The following is a 19,788-nucleotide window of genomic DNA, read 5'->3' as shown; positions in this document are numbered from 1 at the left end:
TGTCTCCATTGTCCTGCTCACGCCCAGACAGAGGACGGGGGAGGCAGATGAAAAAAGGCCTCGGCAGGCGGCCGGCGGGGCTTCAGAGGCTGCAAGGCCAGGAGACAAAAGACCGCTGTGCCAGCTCCCCTCCTGCAACAGAGGCCAGCCTGCAGAACCACGCTCTGAAGGGCCACCCCTGACGTCTGACGGTCCTGGGAAGGGTTTACTAATCCCGGAACCAGCGATCGCCCCGTGGGCCCGGAGGAGCGCCCTGTTCAGAGGGCACACGTGTGCAGCTGGCTGAGGAACAGTGCAGGCCTCCTGGGGGTTGCTGACCAGGCGGGGAATCTGGGGCTGGGGGCAGGGTCGGCCTGGAGGCACGGTGCTGGGAGGGAACTGGCTCTGCATGCAGCTTTGGGCGAGACCCTCAACCCTTCTGTGCTCCAGTCTCCTCATCTGTGAAATGGGTTTGATCCGGAGCCTAGAACCGACCAGACGAGGAGCTCAGAGTGGCGCCGGACCCCGGTGAGGGCTGCGATCTCAGCTCTCGCGGTCGTTTCATCACCAGCCTCCCAGGCGGTGGGGGCGAGACAGTGACAAGCACTCCACCATTAGGCCTGAAGTACTTTTTCGCTGTAACGGGTCCCAGTGAATTTAAATCTCCTGACCGAGCTCCTGGACGCAGGCTGTGTGCATCTGCAATCACGCAGGCCCACAAGGAGCGGCTGGGGGTGGGGAGGGAGGCGGGGGCGCCTGGTTCCCAAGCGCTAAGCCCGCAGGTCCACCCTGGGGGTGCCTTACCCCCTGTGAGTGGAGGTAGTCCATGGTCTTGGTGATGGTGCACAGCACGGCGCTGGCCTCCCGCTCCGAGAAGTACCTCTGCCGCAGGATGCGGTCCAGCAGCTCGCCACCTCGCATCAGCTCCATCACCAGGTACACGAACTTCCCGTCATCGTAGACCTGGGGGGCGAGAGGGAGCATGCCTGGCTCAGGGGGGCCCGCCGGCACGTTGCGGGCACCGGGGCGCCAGGCCGGGAGGGGCGGGGGGCAGGCCAGCGGGTGCCGCCGGGGGTCTGGGGGCTGGGCTTCCCTTTAAGCTTTGTTCGCATAGGCCTGTCCTCAGAACTAAGCCAGCGTCAGGAAGGCCTCTTACGCCCGGCATTCATGGGGCCCTGGGGAGATCGAGGGGGGGGGATGTCCTAGTATCTTGAGGTTCTGGGCTGATGACCCTGGGGTCACTCTGGGTGGAGGGCAGGGGTGGACAGGAGGCCAGTGCGTTCCCCGTTCTGACCCCAGAGCCGGGCTGGACGCTGCCAGGAGCATCCGTCTGGCTCCAGTGCACCGGGCACCCCCGTCCCTGTCCTTCTTCCAGGGACACGAACCCCGCATCACTCGACAGGGACAGAGGGAAGCTGGCCGGGGCTGTGAACCTGAAACTCAGCTCTGAAGCCCCACTTCACGGGCCGCACGCTCTCCACGACAGTGAGAGACAGCACAGCTGGCTTAGAACCATCGCGGGGTCTCTCTCCTCTCCCCCACGGCACGCTCCGTTACGGGATTGGGGAGGGGTGGGGGGCCGTCAATGGGACGTGATGAACAGCCAAGCAGGCTGGGCCCTCCGGCTGCCGGGTGACCCCGAGGGGCCCGGGCAGCAGCGGCCTCAGGCTCCAGGGCACCAGGAAGGGCGGGTGAGCGGGCGGCAAGCCGGCCCTGCATCCTCGGGGGCGTCCGGGGGTGGGGCCCAGACACACAGCTCGGTGACAGCGGGGGTGCTGGCAGGCACTTACGTCTTTGAGGGTGATAATGTTGGGGTGCTGGCCGTACCGCAGGAGAATCTCGATCTCCTCCGAGGGGTCCCTCTTACTCTTGTCGATGATCTGAAACAGACAGGCGTGAGGTGTCCAGCGGGCACCTGTGACTGGGATCCCTTCTGTGCTCTCCCCCTCACTGTCTCCAGCTTGAGCTCAGCAAAGATAACCCAACACTGCCCAGAAATGCATGGCCATCCTTTCTTTCCTAGTGAGCAAGACTGACGCTTAAAAAAAAAAAAAAAGAGGGCGCTTGCCTCCAGACACAAAGTGTAAGCCGTTACACAGCTGGATGAAGAAGGGTGAGTTTGGGGAGTTCACACGGGCACCTGAAAAGCAGAAGGTGCTTTTTCCTACACTGCCTCTTGTTACTGAAGTTCTAGCTCAGACACCAGGGTGACTTCTGTTATTGAAGGAAGTCAACACACAGCGCGTCCGTCTAGAGGAGATGTCTTAAAGGCTCCTTCAGTGACTGGTGAAGGGGAAGCCTTAACATGAGGATGCTTAGCTGCCTGGGGTGTGGTCTCTACGTTGTGTAGGTCCCACGCTGGCCAGCAAGGTTCTAGGACCCTCTGTGCCCCAGCTGCCTGCCAGCCATTCAGTTCCTTGGCTGTGACCCCTTTGCAACTTGAGAAGATTAAAATCATTAGTGGGTTCTTTTTTAAGTTAATAGTATATTCTTTTTTTTTTTCAAATAAAATTTTAGGATTTTTGTTGCTGTTCAGTCACAAAGTCGTGTTGCACTCTTTGCGACCCCATGGACTGCAGCACGCCAGGCTTCCCTGTCCATCACCAACTCCTGGAGCCTGCTCAAACTCATATTCATTGAGTCAGTGATGCCATCCAACCATCTCATTCTCTGTCGTCCCCTTCTCCTCCCACCTGCAATCTTTCCCAGTATCAGGGTCTTTTCCAATGAGTCAGTTCTTCTCATCAGGTGGCCAAAGTACTGGAGTTTCAGCTTCAGCATTAGTCCTTCCAATGAACACCCAGGACTGATCTCCTTTAGGATGGACTGGTTGGCTCTCCCTGCAGTCCAAGGGACTCTCAAGAGTCTTATCCAACATCACAGTTCAAAAGCATCAATTCTTTGGTGCTCAGCTTTCTTTATGGTCTAACTCTCACATCCGTACATGACTACTGGAAAAACCATAGCTTTGACTAGATAGACAAATCACCATGGAACAGGATGCAAGGTGAACAAGAAAGAAGAAACTTTTTTACCATGCCGATGGCCCGGGGCAGGGCGAGGGGAGCCGTCACAGGACCGGAGGTGGCAGCTGCATGGCCAGCCCCCCCCGCCCAGGCCCAGGGACACTGCCCCCCTCCCTCCTGGGGTGTCTCCCCAGATGGAACCGACCGGAAGCCAGGGGGTGGGCAGGGCACCGTGCTGGGGGCCCTGGTGGGCCTGGAGGTGAGGAGTGGGCACTGCCTGGAAGGGGGGTCCCCGGGGAGCTGAGGTGGGCTCAGGCTCCTGCACCTGCCCTGCTGACTGCTGCCCCCACCCCTACCCCCCCAGTCTGGGCGGTGGGGGACCAGCACACGCGGCGGGTTCTGTTCAGACCCAGAGTCCTGTACTGACTGTCGTCAGTGAGGGAGGGCTGCCGTTATCCACAGATGCTTTCCCACGACTGTTTTAAGGAAGCTCAGGAGGGACGGACAGAGAGGCGTGAGGACTGGTCCCTGTCCCTGAGGGCAAAGCCCAGGTCTGTGGGGGATGGCACAGGCAGGGGTCGGGGGTTGAGAACACTGTTCGGAAGCCTCCAGGAAGGAACTTCTTCTCCGTGGGGGTCCGTATCTTGGGATGGCTATCGTGGGGCTGGCTTCCCCTTCAAGTGAGCCCTGGTCAATTGAGTCCCTTATTCTGAGAACAATGCTGCTTTATAATCTTCCTTATGCAACAAAGCAAGAGAGGAATTCTCAGTAAACATGTTCACATGCAAGGCCTCCCTTCTCCGTGCGGACGCTCAGATGGAGAGGACGGACCACAGGTGGGGAGGACCAGAGGGTCTGTCCTCACCTGGAGCAGACGCCACCCAGGAGTCAGCGCCCAGCGAGGCTGGCAAACCAGACTCTTCAGGTGCTGCTGTCTGAGCAGCTCTGTGCTTCCACAGCCCACGAAGCAAGTCCAGCCCCAACAAAGGATGCAGAGGGCGTGATTCTCCTTAGCAGGGGAAGCTCACAGGTATCAGCACGTCTTATCCCTGCTGGCTGAAGGCGGGGACGAGACTGGTCCAGACGCCACCAACACCCACACGCTTGTTCCTCTTCCTCTGGGCCTCTGCACTGCCCCGTCTTCCTCTTCCTCAGCTCTGTCCAGCATGGGCTCCCCTCCCGGACACCGCGGAGCACAGGGCTTTGAGGAGCGACAGACTGGGGTGACGCCCAGGCCTGCCGCACCCCCTCCCGAGGTGGGGTGTTTCTTCTGACTCATCGAGAGGATTAATACTGTATTTGAAACGAGACTAGCAGAGCGTGGAGTCCCTTGTAAAACTGAACAGATACCTTCTCTTGTTCAATTAACTTAAACAAATGACACAGAGAAAGGGCGCCAAGTTTTCCTGCCGGAAAAAATTAAATTTCCATGCCAATCAGTTTTCCTTCTAAAAATAGGCTCTATTCACGTCAGCCATCTGTCTTAATTCCACTGCTTTTCTGGTTGACAAATTACATACGCAGCATGAAAACGCGCCCAGAAACGCGGTGTAATTGTCAGCCGTCTGTTGTGAATACAAATGGAGTGGCCAGTCAGTCCGGCTTCAACCCCGAGTGTGTCGGCCACACTGCACTAGAATTACAAATCAGGAGACGCCGACTCCGGCACAGTTCCAAGGATGGCGCTTTATTTCTACCTGACTCTTGCTATTTTAGGAACACACGAATCTGCTCCTGAAAGGACACCCAGCTGTGCTGCCCTTCGGGACAGCGTGGCCACGGCGGCTGACGTCCACTCGGACCCGCGTGAGCCTCGCAGACACACAGGAGGAAATGGACAAGCGGTGCCTTGGGTGAGAGGAGCCGGTGTCTTGCGTCTGCAGGTGAAACGGGCCAACAGGAGGGGCTGCAGCCACAGGGGGCTCCCTTCGTTTCGGATCCATCAGCCATATCCCCGTTTGGCTCTGGGCTCTGGTTCTGTGATCAGTAAAGACCTACCTGGCTGGACTGTGAGTTTCCCTGAGAACAGGTTTGCTTTTGCCTGGAACCTAGCACTGTGTCTGCCTGGGAAAAAGAGTTAATATTGAACTGTGAAAAATGAATGAAAGTAACTGGCTACTGAACAGAGGCATTCAGTAAGGAAACGCATGCAGAAGGAAATGTGATCTAGAGATAAGAAGTCTTGGGGACCACTCATCCTGCCCACTCTGACAATAAACACGCCAAAGAAAGGGATGCAGTGATTCTGAATTTGAAGAAAAGCCACTGATCGATATCTCTCTCTCTCTCCCTTTGGGTCACACCACGCGGCTTGTGGAATCTTAGCTCCTTGACAAGGGGTTGCACCCAGGCCCTAGCGGTGAAGCCGAGTCCTAACCATTGGGCCACCAGGGGACTTCTGGTACTTCTCTGTTTCCCCATCCATCCTTGATACCGCCAAGCATCATGACGGGGTGTGGACAGGAGACAAGCTGGGAAGCACGCTGGGGTTCCAAGAGCTCTGAAGTAAGCACTGCAGGCCAGGAGGATGGGGACAGGAGGGGACCACATCGTGGTCAGAGGGACTGACGCCCAGCTCGGGGAGCAGAGTTCTGGGTTTATCGAGTGCTGCCCCCCGGGAGTGGGCTAAGGATGGGGTGAGGAGGGGCTGGAGGAGTTCCGGGAACAGGGCGGTGCGGGCCTGCTGGCCACTGCAAGGATCTGGGCTCCACCTGAGTGAGAACAGGACCCAGGTTCCCCCTCGGTCAGTCTCTCCCATCAGGAAGCTTCCACAGGCTCTGACCCTTCTCTATCAGAGGCCGACAGAGTGAAAACCACAATCACAGAAAACTAACCAATCTGATCACATGGACCACAGCCCTGTCTAACTCAGTGAAACTATGAGCCATGCCATGTGGGGCCACCCAAGATAGACAGGTCATGGTGGAGAGGTCTGACAGAATGTGGTCCACTGGAGAAGGGAATGCAAACCACTTCAGTATTCTTGCCTTGAGAACCCCATGAACGGTATGGAAAGGCAAAAAGATACGATGCTGAAAGAGGAACTCCCCAGGTCGGTAGGTGCCCAATATGCTACTGGAGGTCAGTGGAGAAATAACTCCAGAAAGAATGAAGGGATGGAGCCAAAGCAAAAACAACACCCAGTTGTGGATGTGACTGGTGATGGAAGCAGGGTTCGATGCTATAAAGAGTAATATTGCATAGGAACCTGGAATGTTAGGTCCCTGAATCAAAGTAAATTGAAAGTGGTGAAACAGGAGATGGCAAGAGTGAACGTCAACATTTTAGGAATCAATGAACTTAAATGGACTGGAATGGGTGAATTTAACTCAGATGACCATTATATCTACTACTGTGGGCAAGAATCCCTTAAAAGAAATGGAGTGCCCATCATGGTCAACAAAAGAGTCCAAAAGACAGCACTTGGATGCAATCTCAAAAATGACAGAATGATCTCTGTTCATTTCCAAGGCAAACCTTTCAATATCACGGTAATCCAAGTTTATGCCCCAACCACTAATGCTGAAGAAGCTGAAGTTGAATGGTTCTATGAAGACCTACACTACCTTCTAGAACTAACACCAGGAAAAGATGTCCTTTTCATCACAGGGGACTGGAATGCAAAAGTAGGAAGTCAGGAGATATCTGGAGTAACAGGAAAGTTTGACCTTGGAGGACAAAATGAAGCAGGACAAAGGCTAACAGAGTTTTGCCAAGAGAATGCACTGATCATAGCACACACCCTCTTCCAACAACACAAGAGATGACTCTAAACATGGACTTCACCAGATGGTCAATACTGAAATCAGATTGATTATACTGTTTGCGACCAAAGATGGAGAAGCTCTATACAGTTAGCATAAACAAGACTGAGAGCTGACTGTGGCTCAGATCATGAACTCCTTATTGCCAAATTCAGACTTAAATTGAAGAAAGTAGGGAAAACCACTAGACCATTTAGGTATGACCTAAATCAAATCCCTTATAATTATGTGGAAGTTAACAAATAGATTCAAGGGATTAGATTTGATAGACTGCCTGAAGAACTATGGATGGAGTTCTTGATATTGTATAAGAGGCAGTGATCAAGACCATCCCCAAGAAATAGAAATGCAAAAAAGCAAAATGGCTGTCTGAGGAGGGCTTACAAATAGCTGAGAGAAAAGAAGCGAAAGGCAAAGGAGAAAAGGAAAGATATTCCTATTTGAATGCACAGTTCCAAAGAATAGCCAGGACAGATAAGAAAGCCTTCCTCAGGGATCAATGCAAAGAAATAGAGGGAAATAATAGAATGGGAAAGACTAGAGATCTCTTCAAGAAAATTAGATACCAAGGGAACATTTCATGCCAAAATGGGTTTGATAAAGGACAGAAATGGTATGGACTTAACAGAAGCAGAAGATATTAAGAAGAGGTGGCAAGAATATACAGAAGAACTGTATTAAAAAGATCTTCACAAGCCAGATAATCACGATGGTGTGATCACTCACCTAGAGCCAGATAACCTGGAATGTGAAGTCAAGTGGGCCTTAGGAAGCATCACTATGAACAAAGCTAGTGGAGGTGATGGAATTCCAGTTGAGCTGTTTCAACTCCTAAAATATGAGGCTGTGAAAGTGCTGCACTCAATATGCCAGCAAATCTGGAAAACTCAGCAGTGGCCACAGGACTGGAAAAGGTCAGTTTTTATTCCAATCACAAAGAAAGGCAATGCCAAAGAGTGTTCAAACTACCGCACAATTGCCCTCATCTCAGACACTAGCAAAGTAATGCTCAAAATTCTCCAAGTAAAGCTTCAATAGTATGTGAGCAGAAAACTTCAGATGTTCAAGCTAGATTTAGAAAAGGCAGAGGAACCTAAGATCAAATTGCCAACATCCTCCGGATCACTGAAAAAGCAAGAGAGTTCCAGAAAAACATCTACTTCTGCTTTATTGACTAGGCCAAAGCCTTTGACTGTGTGGATCACAATAAACTGTGGAAAATTCTTCAAGAGATGGGAATACCAGACCACCTGACCTGCCTCCTGAGAAATCTGTATGCAGGTCAAGAATGCAACAGTTAGAACCGGCCATGGAACAACAGCCTAGTTCCAAATTGGGAAAGGAGTATGTCAAGGTTGTATATTGTCACCCTGCTTATTTAACTTATATGCAGAGTACATCATGATAAATGCCAGGATGGATGAAGCACAAGCTGGAATCAAGATTACTGGGAGAAATATCAATAACCTCAGATATGCAGATGACACCACCCTTATGGCAGAAAGTGAAGAAGAACTAAAGAGCCTCTTGATGAACGTGAAAGAGGAGAGTGAAAAAGTTGGCTTAAAGCTCAACATTCAGAAAACTAAGATCATAGCATCCGGTGCCATCATTTCATGGCAAACAGTTGGGGAAACAATGGAAACAGACTTTATTTTCTTGGGCTCCAAAATCATTGCAGATGGTGACTGCAGCTATGAAATTAAAAGACGCTTGCTCCTTGGAAAAAAAGATGTGACAAACTTAGACAACATATTAAAAAGCAGAGACATTACTTTGTCAACAAAGGTCCATCTAATCAAGGCTATGGTTTTTCCAATGTCATGTATAAATGTGAAAGTTGGACCATAAAGAAAGCTGAGCACCGAAGAATTGATGCTTCTGGACTGTGGTGCTGGAGAAGACTCTTCAGAGTCCTTTGGACAGAAAGGAGATCAAATCAGTCCATCCTAAAGGAAATCAGTCCTGAATATTCTGAATATTGGAAGGACTGATGCTGAAGCTGAAACTCCAATCCTTTGGCCACGTGATTCAAAGAACTGACTCATTGGAAAAGACCCTGATGCTGGGCAAGATTGAGGGCAGGAGCAGAAGAGATGACAGAGGATGGGATGGTTGGATGGCATCACTGATCAAATGGACATGAGTTTGAGAAAACTCCCGGAGTTGGTGATGGACAGGGAACCTGGCATGCTGCAGTCCATGGAGTCACAAAGATTCGGACACGACTGAGCGACTGAACTGAGCTGAACTGAGTGAGGAAACCACTGCGGAGTCGGGGGGACCGTGTACAAACTGGCCCAGGCTAGAATATGCACCTGGTAATGTCAAGCCACAAAGACCTAAAACTGAAATAAAAGCAAAACGGCATGCAATTTTTACAAAGTGCAAGCAGAACCTCTCATGAAATAAGAACATGGATTATCTTGTCCTTTCAAATACACCTCTCCCCTTTGAATCCTACCCATTCATAGTTACCTTCTGCAGTTCATGACTGATTCCATTTAATCTTATTTTAAATGAAAGGTGCATTAACGCTTTCGCATCTATGCAGTTTGTGTGTTGGGTTATTTCAAAGCTTACACAATTTCATCTCCTCCTACTAGCCTCTGGGGCTGGCTGTGAACACAAAGGTGGACCTGAGTCTCACATCAGACTCCCATGAGAATAGCTCTGAGGTCTCAGAAAGCAGGGCATATCTGTTCACTGCGATGTGCCCGAGAGAACGCCGCGGTTCTTTCCCTTCAGCCATCCTAGCTTGAAGCAGGTGCGTGGGGGGACACCCCCCCCCCCCCGCCAGATGAACCTGAGGTGGGGGGTCAGCGTTGTGTCCTCCCAGGTCGGGCTCTCCCAGCGGAGGATCCTGGCACCTGGTGGGTTTTGCCTCAGTAGGGGGCAGGGACCAGGCCTAGGGACCAGACTCTGGTTGTTTAGTCGCCAGGTCGTGTCCAGCTCTTTGCGACCCCATGGCCTGCAGCACGCCAGACTCCCCTGTCCTCCACTCTCTCCCAGAGCCACTGAGTTGCTATTCCATGTGGACTCACTAATTCAGGACCCGAGTATAAAAATGCAGCTGAGAACAAGTGCAAACCCAGCACTCTTGTTTCCAGGGCATATACCTGGGTAGGTTGGTTTCAGTATATTTGCATAAAGACCTAGAACTGAAATTGCAGTTTAACTTAAATGGCAGTTAATGTGATGACAGAGTAGTTACAATACCAAAGTAGGTATTTATAAGGCTGAGATAAACTTAAAGCAAAACACAGTGATATTTCCAGGAATGTGAGAGCCGCTGGGAGCTGTACCCTGACCTTGGGGGCTGAGTCTCTGGGGCACCGGGGGGGCGGTCCTGTGTGGGATTTGGGGCAACACCCTGACCTCTGGGCACCACACGCCAGGAGCGGCTCCTGCCCCTCGCGTATTCCCCCGGGGGGTAGAACCACCCCGGTGTGATGGCCTCAGGCAAGGCCCGTGTATTCCGCCCACAGCCCTTCTGTCCCGGGGACCGCGGTCTCCTCCTGCGGCTCTGCACACAGAGGGGACGTTCCCGCCCCCTCCCTGTAGCCGCACAGATGACAGACTGGCTGGTCTCCGATGAAACCGACCCCGTCTCCGTCCTAGAGTCTGCAGCGCGAGGTCTGCACACCGCGGTGGCCTAGAGAGGCGACGCCGGCGATCAACAGGGCGCGTGCGGCGTGGGATCCGCTCGCTGCCGAGTCGGGGGCCGCGCCACATCCAGGAACACGCGGAGCCGGCAGCTTCTGGGCTTCTCCATCAGTGAGTGCGGCGCTGCCGCCCGCGAGGTCAGCAGAGCGCGGAAGAGCCAACACACGCGTCCGTTGAGCTCTTCCCGGACACGCCGGAGAGGGAACGGAACGGGGAGCCGCAGCGGGGCCGCCGGGCGGCTCTGGGAGCAGATGGGCTCGTCCTAAACGCTCCCTGCCGCCGGACTTCCGCTCTCTGCCATGGGACTCCCGCCGGCTTTCGTCTCGAAGGAAATCCAAACGGGGCGTCTGCCCCCCCATGGAGGAGCCGAGGCTTGGTGAGCGGGTAACCGTGCCCCAAGGCAGCCGAGGGTCCCGGGCGCGCGTCTCACCGGCAGGCGCCCCTCCCTCCTCGCCTAATCCAAGCAAGTTCCCCGATGGACCACGACCCCCCAGGGGCTCGGAGACCACGAGGGCGGTCCCTGCGACGCCCACCTGCCCTGTCTGTCCAGGGAACCCTGAGGATTCGACTTCAAGGAACTTCAACTTCAGCTCGGACTCCCACCATCAGCTGCAGCCACAGTTCCCGGCTTCAATGCCCAAGAAGCTGGGGCTGGAATCTCCGGAAATGCCAATCGTGGGCTCCGATCTTTGGGGATGGAGTTAGAAGTCAGTTGCTGACAAAGCTGAATTCAGATGGTGTCTTTTGGTGAGAGCTGGATACGGGGACGCTGGGGAAAAGACACCGTTGCCTTTGTCCGCGGGGGCTCATTTTCAGAAACCTCCCGTGTCAGGCTGCGCTCTGGAAGGGCACCAGTGTCGGGTGCCTTTGAACAATAGATGCGCTTCTCCGCGCTCAGCGGAAGCCTTGATTGTCTCTAGGACTGCTGCTGGCCACCCAACACACTGTCCAGAGAAATTCTGTGAGGGATGAGCCACGCAGAAAGAATTTAAGAAGTGCCTACAGGCTTACGAAGCACGTGAAATGTGTTTGAAACTGAAGTCCTCTCGTCAACGCAGGACTTGGGTCTCCTCTCCCCCATCGGCTCGCCTGGACCTGGGAACAGCATCGTTCGAGATCCCATTAAATCCTCCCGAGGACGAGGAAATCTGAAACTCCTCATTGAGTCAAACCCTGAAACATTCAGGGTGGCCCCACTGCAGCCACAACCCTACCCACCCAGGGACTTAAAATCGTGCGATATTTCCTTCCATCAACTGCTCCTCGACGTGGTCAAGATGCTGGGCAGGTTGACGACCACAGACCCACGGAATGCAAGACTGAGGCTTCCTCCAATGTAAACACGTTGTTTTGTTTGAGGAATTCAAGATATATTTGTCACAAAGCCATAAATTCCCAGCCCCAGTTAAACCAAGGGACCTGTGAAGCTTGGGGCTGGTGTCTTCGCCAGGGCTGAGTGTGTCCTCGGGGTGCGAGGCACTGGGAAGATGTCTCGCTGGACATGAGGAGTACCTGTTCCCAGCAGTGGCTGGGGAGCTGGGGGTGGGGCGGGATGAGGCCACGGCATCGCAGCCATCGCTTCGAACAATCTCAGAGCTCAGGAGATCACAGGGACTGGAACAACTCCTCTCACCCCACTGCCTGCTGCACAGGCTCCATCTGTCCCCAGAGGCTCCTTGAAGAGCAGGAGACCATCATGTGCGCCATCCTGGGCTAAGCCAGGGTGCCCTGATCACCACGACACCGTCGGCTGGACCTGGGTCCTCAAGCGTCTCCTGGCTAGCTGAGTGGGCAAGTGGTGAACAGACCAGCTCTCACCCTCATGGAGGGAGAACGCATATGTCATGCTTTTCGCAAAAGTTAGATTATAACTTTAGCAGAAAGTTTTAGCTTTCATCCACATTTTTGTTGTTCAGTTGCTTGGTCATGTCTGACTCCTTGTGACCCCATGGACTACAGCACACCGGGCTTCCCTATCCTTCACTAATTCTTGGAGCTTGCTCAAACTCATGTCCATCAAGTCGGTGATGCCATCCAACCATCTCATCCTCTGTCGTCCCCTTTTCCTCTTGTCTTCAATCTCCCAGCATCAGGATCTTTTCCAGCGAGTTGGCTCTTTGCATCAGGTGGCTAAAATATTGGAGCTTCAGCTTCAGCATTAGTCCTTCCAATGAACACCCAGGACTGATCTCCTTTAGGATGGACTGGTTCGATCTCCTTGTAGTCCAAGAGACTCTCAAGAGTCTTCTCCAACACCACAGTTCAAAAGCATCAATATTTTGGCGCTCAGCTTTCTTTATGGTCCAACTCTCACATCCACACATGACTACTGGAAAAAGCGTAGCTTTGACTGTCCACATTTCACCAACCAGTAAATGCAAGAAACTGATATTTTGGATTTCCGGATCAAATATTGAATTTAGCAACAATTACAGAAGCAAAAGGCAGGATGGAGAGAGTGCCAAACCGGGTGGTAGACAGTCGTCACTGTTTACTGGGCCTGATGTTGCGGGTGAAACTGCCAGCTCTGCTGAAGCTTTTGCAAATGTTACGAAATATCTGCATCTGTTTATCTCTGATTTACGTTTGGTGATGGTAGCTTCCTTCCTCATCCCTCCCCCCTTCCTCCCCTCCTTCCCAAGGTGCACTGCCCATCTCCCAACTCTCTATTTTCTAAAATTCCGAGCACCCAAAGCTTCTGTCCCAGTGTTTCAGGTGAAAAGTTACTAAAGGCGCTCAGTACCTGCCTACCCGTTGACTGGAGAAGAACACACTCATGATTTGCGAAACAGCTTTTTAAGAAGTGACCTGATATCAAGGCACACGGAACTGCCCACATCAGAGCCTGGACGAAGACGCGTGAGAGGGTGTTCGCGAAGCCGGATGTGCCCGCCCCGGGGCCCGGCGGATGCAGACGCGCGCCCGGCGCCCTGCTCTTACCTTCACGGCGTACTCGGCGTCCGTGGCTTTGTGCACGCAGCGCTTGCACACGGAGTAGGAACCCACCCCGATGTCCTCCTTGATGTCGTAGCCGTCAGTGAAGTGGACGTTGTTCCCATGTAGCTGCTGCGGAGACAGCGGCAGAGAGCGGGGTCGGGGGCTCCGGTTCCCGTGCTCCGAACGCGGGCGCTCAGGGGGCTCCAGCCTGCGCACACGGGGACGCCGAGGCCAGGCGGGAGCGGCGGCCTCCGACCACAGTCAAAGGGCTGGTTGGCGGTGGTTCCAGATCGCAACCCCAGCGTCCCCATCTTTCGGGTCGGGACCTTGGGTCGGCTGCCCTGCCTGCTTCCCGCAGAGGGCCCAGGGAGTGAGGATCCGGAGGGGAGGGGTCAGACGCCCTGAGACACAGGCGGCGGCTCTGGTCCTTGTGCCCAGAGCGGGGCCTGGACGCCACCGTCTGATGGAGATCCCACCCCCCGACGGCCCTCCCCATCCCCACCTGCTGCCTCAGGGTGTAGACAGAGTCACCCGTTACGGTGACACGGCCACAGCGTCCAGCCGTCTGCTGGAGACAAGCTGTGTTTCCCCAAAGGGCCTTGGGGAGAGGAACGTGGCCTTCCAAGGCCATGCAGCGCACCCAGACCCAGTTCCTAAAGGGGAAGCAGTCCTGATGCCGTGAGAGTCTGTACAGTGCTCACCATCACGCCGTGCAGACCTCCTTATAAGAACGGCACTTTCGCTGACCCCCCGAAACTACATTTCATGGTGGCACTTGGTGCCCACAAACCCAACTGCCCTCTTGGGGTGCTTCCTTGACTCTGCACAAGAGACCCCCAGTGTGAGCCCTGGTGGGCTCTGACCCCAGACACAGCACGGTGACATTCTCCCAGGACTCCTTCTGTCTTAGGATGGATGTGGGGCATCCACCATGGACATTCAGGACCCTGAGGAGGCGGGGGCGTGAACCAAGGGGCTCTACAGGGGCCCTGCATGTGGGGGCCGCCTGGACGCGGGGGCCGCCTGGACGGTGGCAGGTTACCTGCACGATGGGGTGAACTGTGGCTTTGTGCAGATCTTGCTGGGAGGGCTCCTGGACCAGGGTGGAGGCCACGAAACTGAATCCTCTAAACAGATGGTGGGCGTTGGCGCTGGGGGGGACGCCGGGTGAGTCTGCAGGTAACAAGCAGAGAATCAGCCTTCCAGGGGAGCTGAGCCACGACGCGGTGCAGAAACCCTGTGGGTGTGTGGTGTGTGTGCAAGCTGTGTGTGGGCGAGTGTGCATAGGTGTGAGGTGTGTGTGCACAGGGGTGTGTGTGTCTTAGACGAGGAGGTAAAACTGAGATCAGAGAGGCTGAGCTGTAAGAAACCGCACTTTATTTTGTGGCTCAGCTGGTAAAGAATCTGCCTGTGATGTGGGAGACCCAGGTTTGATCCCTGGGTCGGGAAGATCCCCTGGAGAAGGGGGGATCCCACTCTAGTATTCTGGCCTGGAGAAACCATACAGTCCATGGGGTCACAAAGAGTTGGACACGACCGAGTGACTTTACTTTCACTACAGCAAAAATACTCAGAACAAAAACTTCAGGATGATCATTGATAACAACATATTTGATATTCATTCTGAGCCACAGCCCTTTGCCCTGCCCACTCCAGACAGAGCCCAGAGCCACCAGCAACCTCGGGGTGAGCTGTCACTGCGGGCAGGGCCCGGGAGGCCACACTCTGAGTGTCTCAGTTCAGCAGAACTGGGCACAGGGATGCAGGCCCAGCAGGATGACCCTTCTGTCCCCTAAGGATCTCAAGGGGCCCGCCCGCAGCACGCAGGGCGCTCTGCTCCCAGACCCTCAGGGAGCCCTTCAGTGCTGACCCCTCTAAGCCCTGGGCATTTGCTCGAAAGCTTGACTGCTGCTGAGATGGGTCCTGTTTCAAGTTCACCATTAAGGAAAACAAAAGGGTAAAAGACCGGCAGAGAGAAAAGATCTGCATTATATATAACAGACAAAACTCTCTATTATACAAAAAGCTCCCGGAGACCAGTGAGAAAAGGGGGAAAGGCCCGGAAGAAACATGGGGGAGGGAACGGATGGTGCTCCTACCTGAGAAGGCCGCTCAGTCCCTCTGATGGGGGCACGGTAACTGGGGTAACACGCTGCCTGACAGATCGGTGAAAGCTTACCAGGCACCTGAGGGTTTGGTCAGGGCTGGCACTGCAGTGGTGGGTGGGAGCCCAATTCTGTAGAATTTTTGCAAGGCTGACGTGGAGTGTCTACCTAAGCATAAATCCACCTGCCTTCTGAAGAGCAGCAGTGATTCTCCTATCCCACAGAATTACTTTAAGGTGATTAGGAATAAATGTAGAAAACGCTGGTCTTAGCAAAATTTGTAGCAGCAAAAAAAATCCTGGTGACAACCTGGATATTTATCAAGGAAAGCACGCTGCATCCACGTTGCCTGACTGTTGCTGCAACCATAAACTGTATCCATATCATCAGGACGCTTGGTCTGGGTGCAGGTAACACTAGTGAGACTACGAGGCCCAGAATGAGACACGGCTGTGTCAACTAACAAAACAGCTGGTCAAGTGGAAAAGGGAAATATGGTGTAGAACATACCCACCGGGAGAAAAAATCAAAAATATGTATCTTAATATATTCTAAAACACATTACAAAAAAGCCATAAGCAACATATAATAATATAAGAAGTTGGTGCTGGTGGTAAAGAACCCGCCTGCCAGTGCAGGAGACATTGGAGACGTGGGTTTGATCCCTGGGTCGGGAAGATCCCCTGGAGGAGGAAATGGCAACCCACTCCAGTGTTCTTGCCTGGAGAATCCCATGAACAGGAGGAGCCTGGCGGGCTACAGTCTATGGGGTTGCAAAGAGTCGGACATGACTAAAGCAACTGAGCACGCATGCGTGCAGCAATACGTTATAAATATATAAATTATAATAATATACAGAGTATATAATGTGGATTTAAATTTTTCTTACCATGTATATATGCAAAATTTAAATCTGAATTATCTAGAAAACACTGGCAAGTGGGACTGGAAAGGCCATAGGAGCAGCCCTTTGCTTTTCTACTTGTTTTCACTTGGGCTTCCCACGTGGCTCAGTGGTTAAGAATCCGTCTGCAATGCAGGAGACACAGGAGATCTGGGTTTGATCCCTGGGTGAAGAAGATCCCCTGGAGGAAGAAACGGCAACCCACTACAGTATTTTTGCTTGTAGAATAATGGACGGAGGAGCCTGGCGGGCTACAGTCCATGGGGTCGCACAGAGTCGGACACGACTTGAGCACGAGCGCATCTTTTGACCTGGTTTGAATACTTTATTTTGACGTGGAAACAATATATAAACTAAGGCTTTCCTGGTGGAGCAGGGGGGTGGGGTGGGGTGGGGTGGGGTGGGGGGTCAGCTGGAGCAGGGGGATGGGATGGGGTGGGGGTCAGCTGCTGCAGGAATGTGCGTTTTCACCCTGAGCATTTTATTTTGGGGGAAAGGCAATCGGGGTGCTCCTTCCGTACCTGGGACCTAAACCACGAGCTGCGACCGGGCAGCCCCCACGGCTCTTCCAGGGAGCCCTTGCAGGGTGACAGGGACTTCGCGGGCTTGGCCCACCCCCTTCGGCACCTCTGACCACAAGGACATGGGTCTCAGCCCCTGATGTTGACCTGGCAAAGGGCTCCAGGGTCACCTGAGTGAGTGAGATCAAAGCTGACTGCACTTGGAAGTAAGGTGTCAACGTGCTAGACTGGAGAAGCTTAATTAAAAAGCACAAGACTCAGCTGCATAGTTTCTAGAATTTGGAAATTATGCACTGAGACGGCAGAGGCAGCAAGCGCCTTGCAAAGAGGTTTTGTTCCCAGGCCAGTTTTGGCTGTTTTTTCCCTGCAGAGAACTCTGACTTTGAGGCCTGCCTGCTCTTAAAAATCCCCCAGGTGACGAGTCCTGCGCGAGGTCCACACCAAGTGCAGGGACCTAGCGTCGCTTCAGCCCCTGTCAAGCCCAGAGGTGCAGGTTTGGATGAAGAACTCGAGCCCGCGCCAGGGTCTAGGGTGAGCCACGTACAGGCTGAGAGCCGAGCGGATACAGGCTCAGTTACAGCAACTGGGAGTCTGTGCGGGCGGGAGGTAGCGTCCTGCGAATTTGAACTGATACACCTTCCCGGGCGAATGGAGAAAGTCTGTGGATCAAGTAAGCAAGGACTTCAACCGTCAAAGGGGTGTGAAGCCCAGGGCCATGCCTTCTATCGGGGTGCGTCTCCCTGCTCAGACCCAGGAGAGACCAGCTGAGGTTCACACGGACCTCATGAGACGTTATCAGCCAACACTGGTCCGTGCGGCTAGATGTGACCACGCGGTAGGGGCAGCCAGAACTTTTAACATGCTTTACATTTGGCTGGGAACACCGACTTCTGGCTCAGTACTAAAAGAAGGGCAAACGTGTGAGTCGGAGGAAAGGAAATTTAAAGCTGAGTACAGTCAACCTTCGTTGATCCTAGGAGTGATTTCTGACTTGTTTGTTGTGCTTGTAAATCTTAAGCTGGCATCTCCCGCAGGTCAGCAGACTCGGAAGGGCAGCTGGTGTGTCGTCAGGGAAAGTCCACCAGCTTTAGCCGCAGCTTAAGCTAAAAATGAAAGACTTGAAGACCGCGACAAAAAATTCCGACGGTGCGTCCAAGTCTGACACAGGGCGTGGATTACCCGCTGCTCCAGGGTTACGCTGCATCTGCTGCCCTTTCACAGTCATGAACCCGAATCACATGCTCAGAACAGTCTGGTCTCTTTTGAGTACAGAGAGTTATTTTTCTATGTCTTGGTATTTCAATTACTACCTCCTCAAAGGCAAATCGGGTCCTGCAGTAAGTACATTGATCAGAGAAATCCAAATAGTAAGGGGTAAAAAAAGCTATTTCTGGATAGCATTAAAATACACTGTGTCTGTTTTCCTTTATCTAATAATAAAATAAACTTGAATTCTCTGCACAAAAGATATATGATGTGCTTTTAAAAAAAGCCTGCTAACCACATAGGCCAACTAGGTTGGGGTTTAAATTCTTCATGGATGATACAAAAAACATGCACAGGTGAATAATTCAGAGTTGACTGCATTAGCATTTTCTTGCCAGGGAACACAAATCCGGTCTGTATTTCAGGATTTTAAACACAGTTCCAAATGCTGGAACCCTGGTGAAACCGTGCACCTTTCAGTAAGGACCCGGAGGTGCTGAGGGTGCTCGCCACGGCAGAGTCCTCTGATGCAGTTAACCCTCTCTGGGTTCCGTGGAGTTTGGGTAAGCCACGGAGGGGGCGGACGGTGACCTGCTCAGGTGAGCTGGGGCCACAGTCAGGATGGAATCCCCCTTCCTGCTCCATCTTTCCAAACTCTGGGGCTAGAAAGTCCACCTGACTCTGTGAACTGGGTCAGTGCTGCCAAGAGGAAGGACTGGCCGCCCCTCACCTCCAACACACAGGACTTCCCGAGGACGTTGAGAGCTGGGTGAGCACCCCGCCCTCTTTCCTAGAGGACACCCCCCAGGTCTCCACCTCCTGAGCAGTCGAGGGAATCTTGCAGCAGTGACTGATCACACCTGACCGCAACGGCAGGCCTCACTCGGTGGGCTCTGGCCCTGAGGATGGTCTTGGTTTTATCTGGGGGCTGCAGGACCCGAAAGAGACCAGTGAGTGTCTGGTCTAGACTCCCGAACTGATAGCGCCTAGCATCCGCTTCCTTTTGGGTCCTGGGGCCTCCTCTGTGGGGGTCCACAGGCGCCTTCCAGGCCCCACGGACGCCCCCCCCCCCCCCCCGCCCCACCTCTGTGTTTGCACAGAGCTCACATCCTGAAAGGGCCCCTCGGTGGTGTGGAAAGCCAAGTGGATTCTCTGTTGTAACGTTATCCACTTGACATGTCGTATTTGATTGTCTGTTTATTTCATGATTGTCTTTTAAATCATAGACAATTTCAGATTCAGTAATAGTGAGAGTTGGAGAAGACTCTTGAGAGTCCCTTGGACTGCAAGGAGATCCAACCAGTCCGTCCTAAAGGAGATCATTCTGGGTGTTCATTGGAAGGACTGATGCTGAAGCTGAAACTCCAACACTTTGGTTATCTCATGCAAAGAGTTGACTCATTGGAAAAGACCCTGATGCTGGGAGGGATAGGGGGCAGGCGGAGAAGGGGACGACAGATGATGAGATGGCTGGATGGCATCACCGACTCGATGGGCATGGGTTTGAGTAAACTCCGGGAGTTGGTAATGGACAGGGAGGCCTGGCGTGCTGTGATTCATGGGGTCGCAAAGAGTCGGACACGACTGAGCAATTGAACTGAACTGAACTGAACAGTGAGAGAGGAGCAGGAAATGGCAACCCCACCCCAGTATTCCTGCCGGGGAAATCCCATGGACAGACGGAGCCTGGCGGGCCACAGACCATGGGGTTGCAAAAGAGTCAGACACGACTGAGCAACA

The 19,788-nt window shown here is 53.3% G+C and overlaps 1 protein-coding gene across 6 annotated transcripts in view; it reads right to left on the bottom strand.

The window, feature by feature from the left end:
- RPS6KA2 (ribosomal protein S6 kinase A2) overlaps positions 1–19,788 on the bottom strand; it is a 332,908-nt gene that overhangs the window by 12,654 nt on the left and 300,466 nt on the right. For all 6 annotated transcript variants that reach the window (XM_020885936.2, XM_070461614.1, XM_070461615.1 and 3 more), the window contains 4 exons: positions 14,355–14,485; positions 13,316–13,441; positions 1,770–1,859; positions 784–942 (listed from right to left, as the gene is read on the bottom strand). In XM_020885936.2, the coding sequence (XP_020741595.1) occupies positions 784–942; positions 1,770–1,859; positions 13,316–13,441; positions 14,355–14,485 (506 nt within the window). The remainder of the gene's footprint in view (positions 1–783; positions 943–1,769; positions 1,860–13,315; positions 13,442–14,354; positions 14,486–19,788) is intronic.

Source organism: Odocoileus virginianus, chromosome 34, assembly GCF_023699985.2.
Source record: "Odocoileus virginianus isolate 20LAN1187 ecotype Illinois chromosome 34, Ovbor_1.2, whole genome shotgun sequence".
In the NCBI taxonomy this organism is placed as follows: domain Eukaryota; kingdom Metazoa; phylum Chordata; class Mammalia; order Artiodactyla; family Cervidae; genus Odocoileus; species Odocoileus virginianus.
The sequence above is the reverse complement of the archived record's forward strand: the minus strand, read 5'-3'. Positions and strand labels throughout refer to the sequence as shown.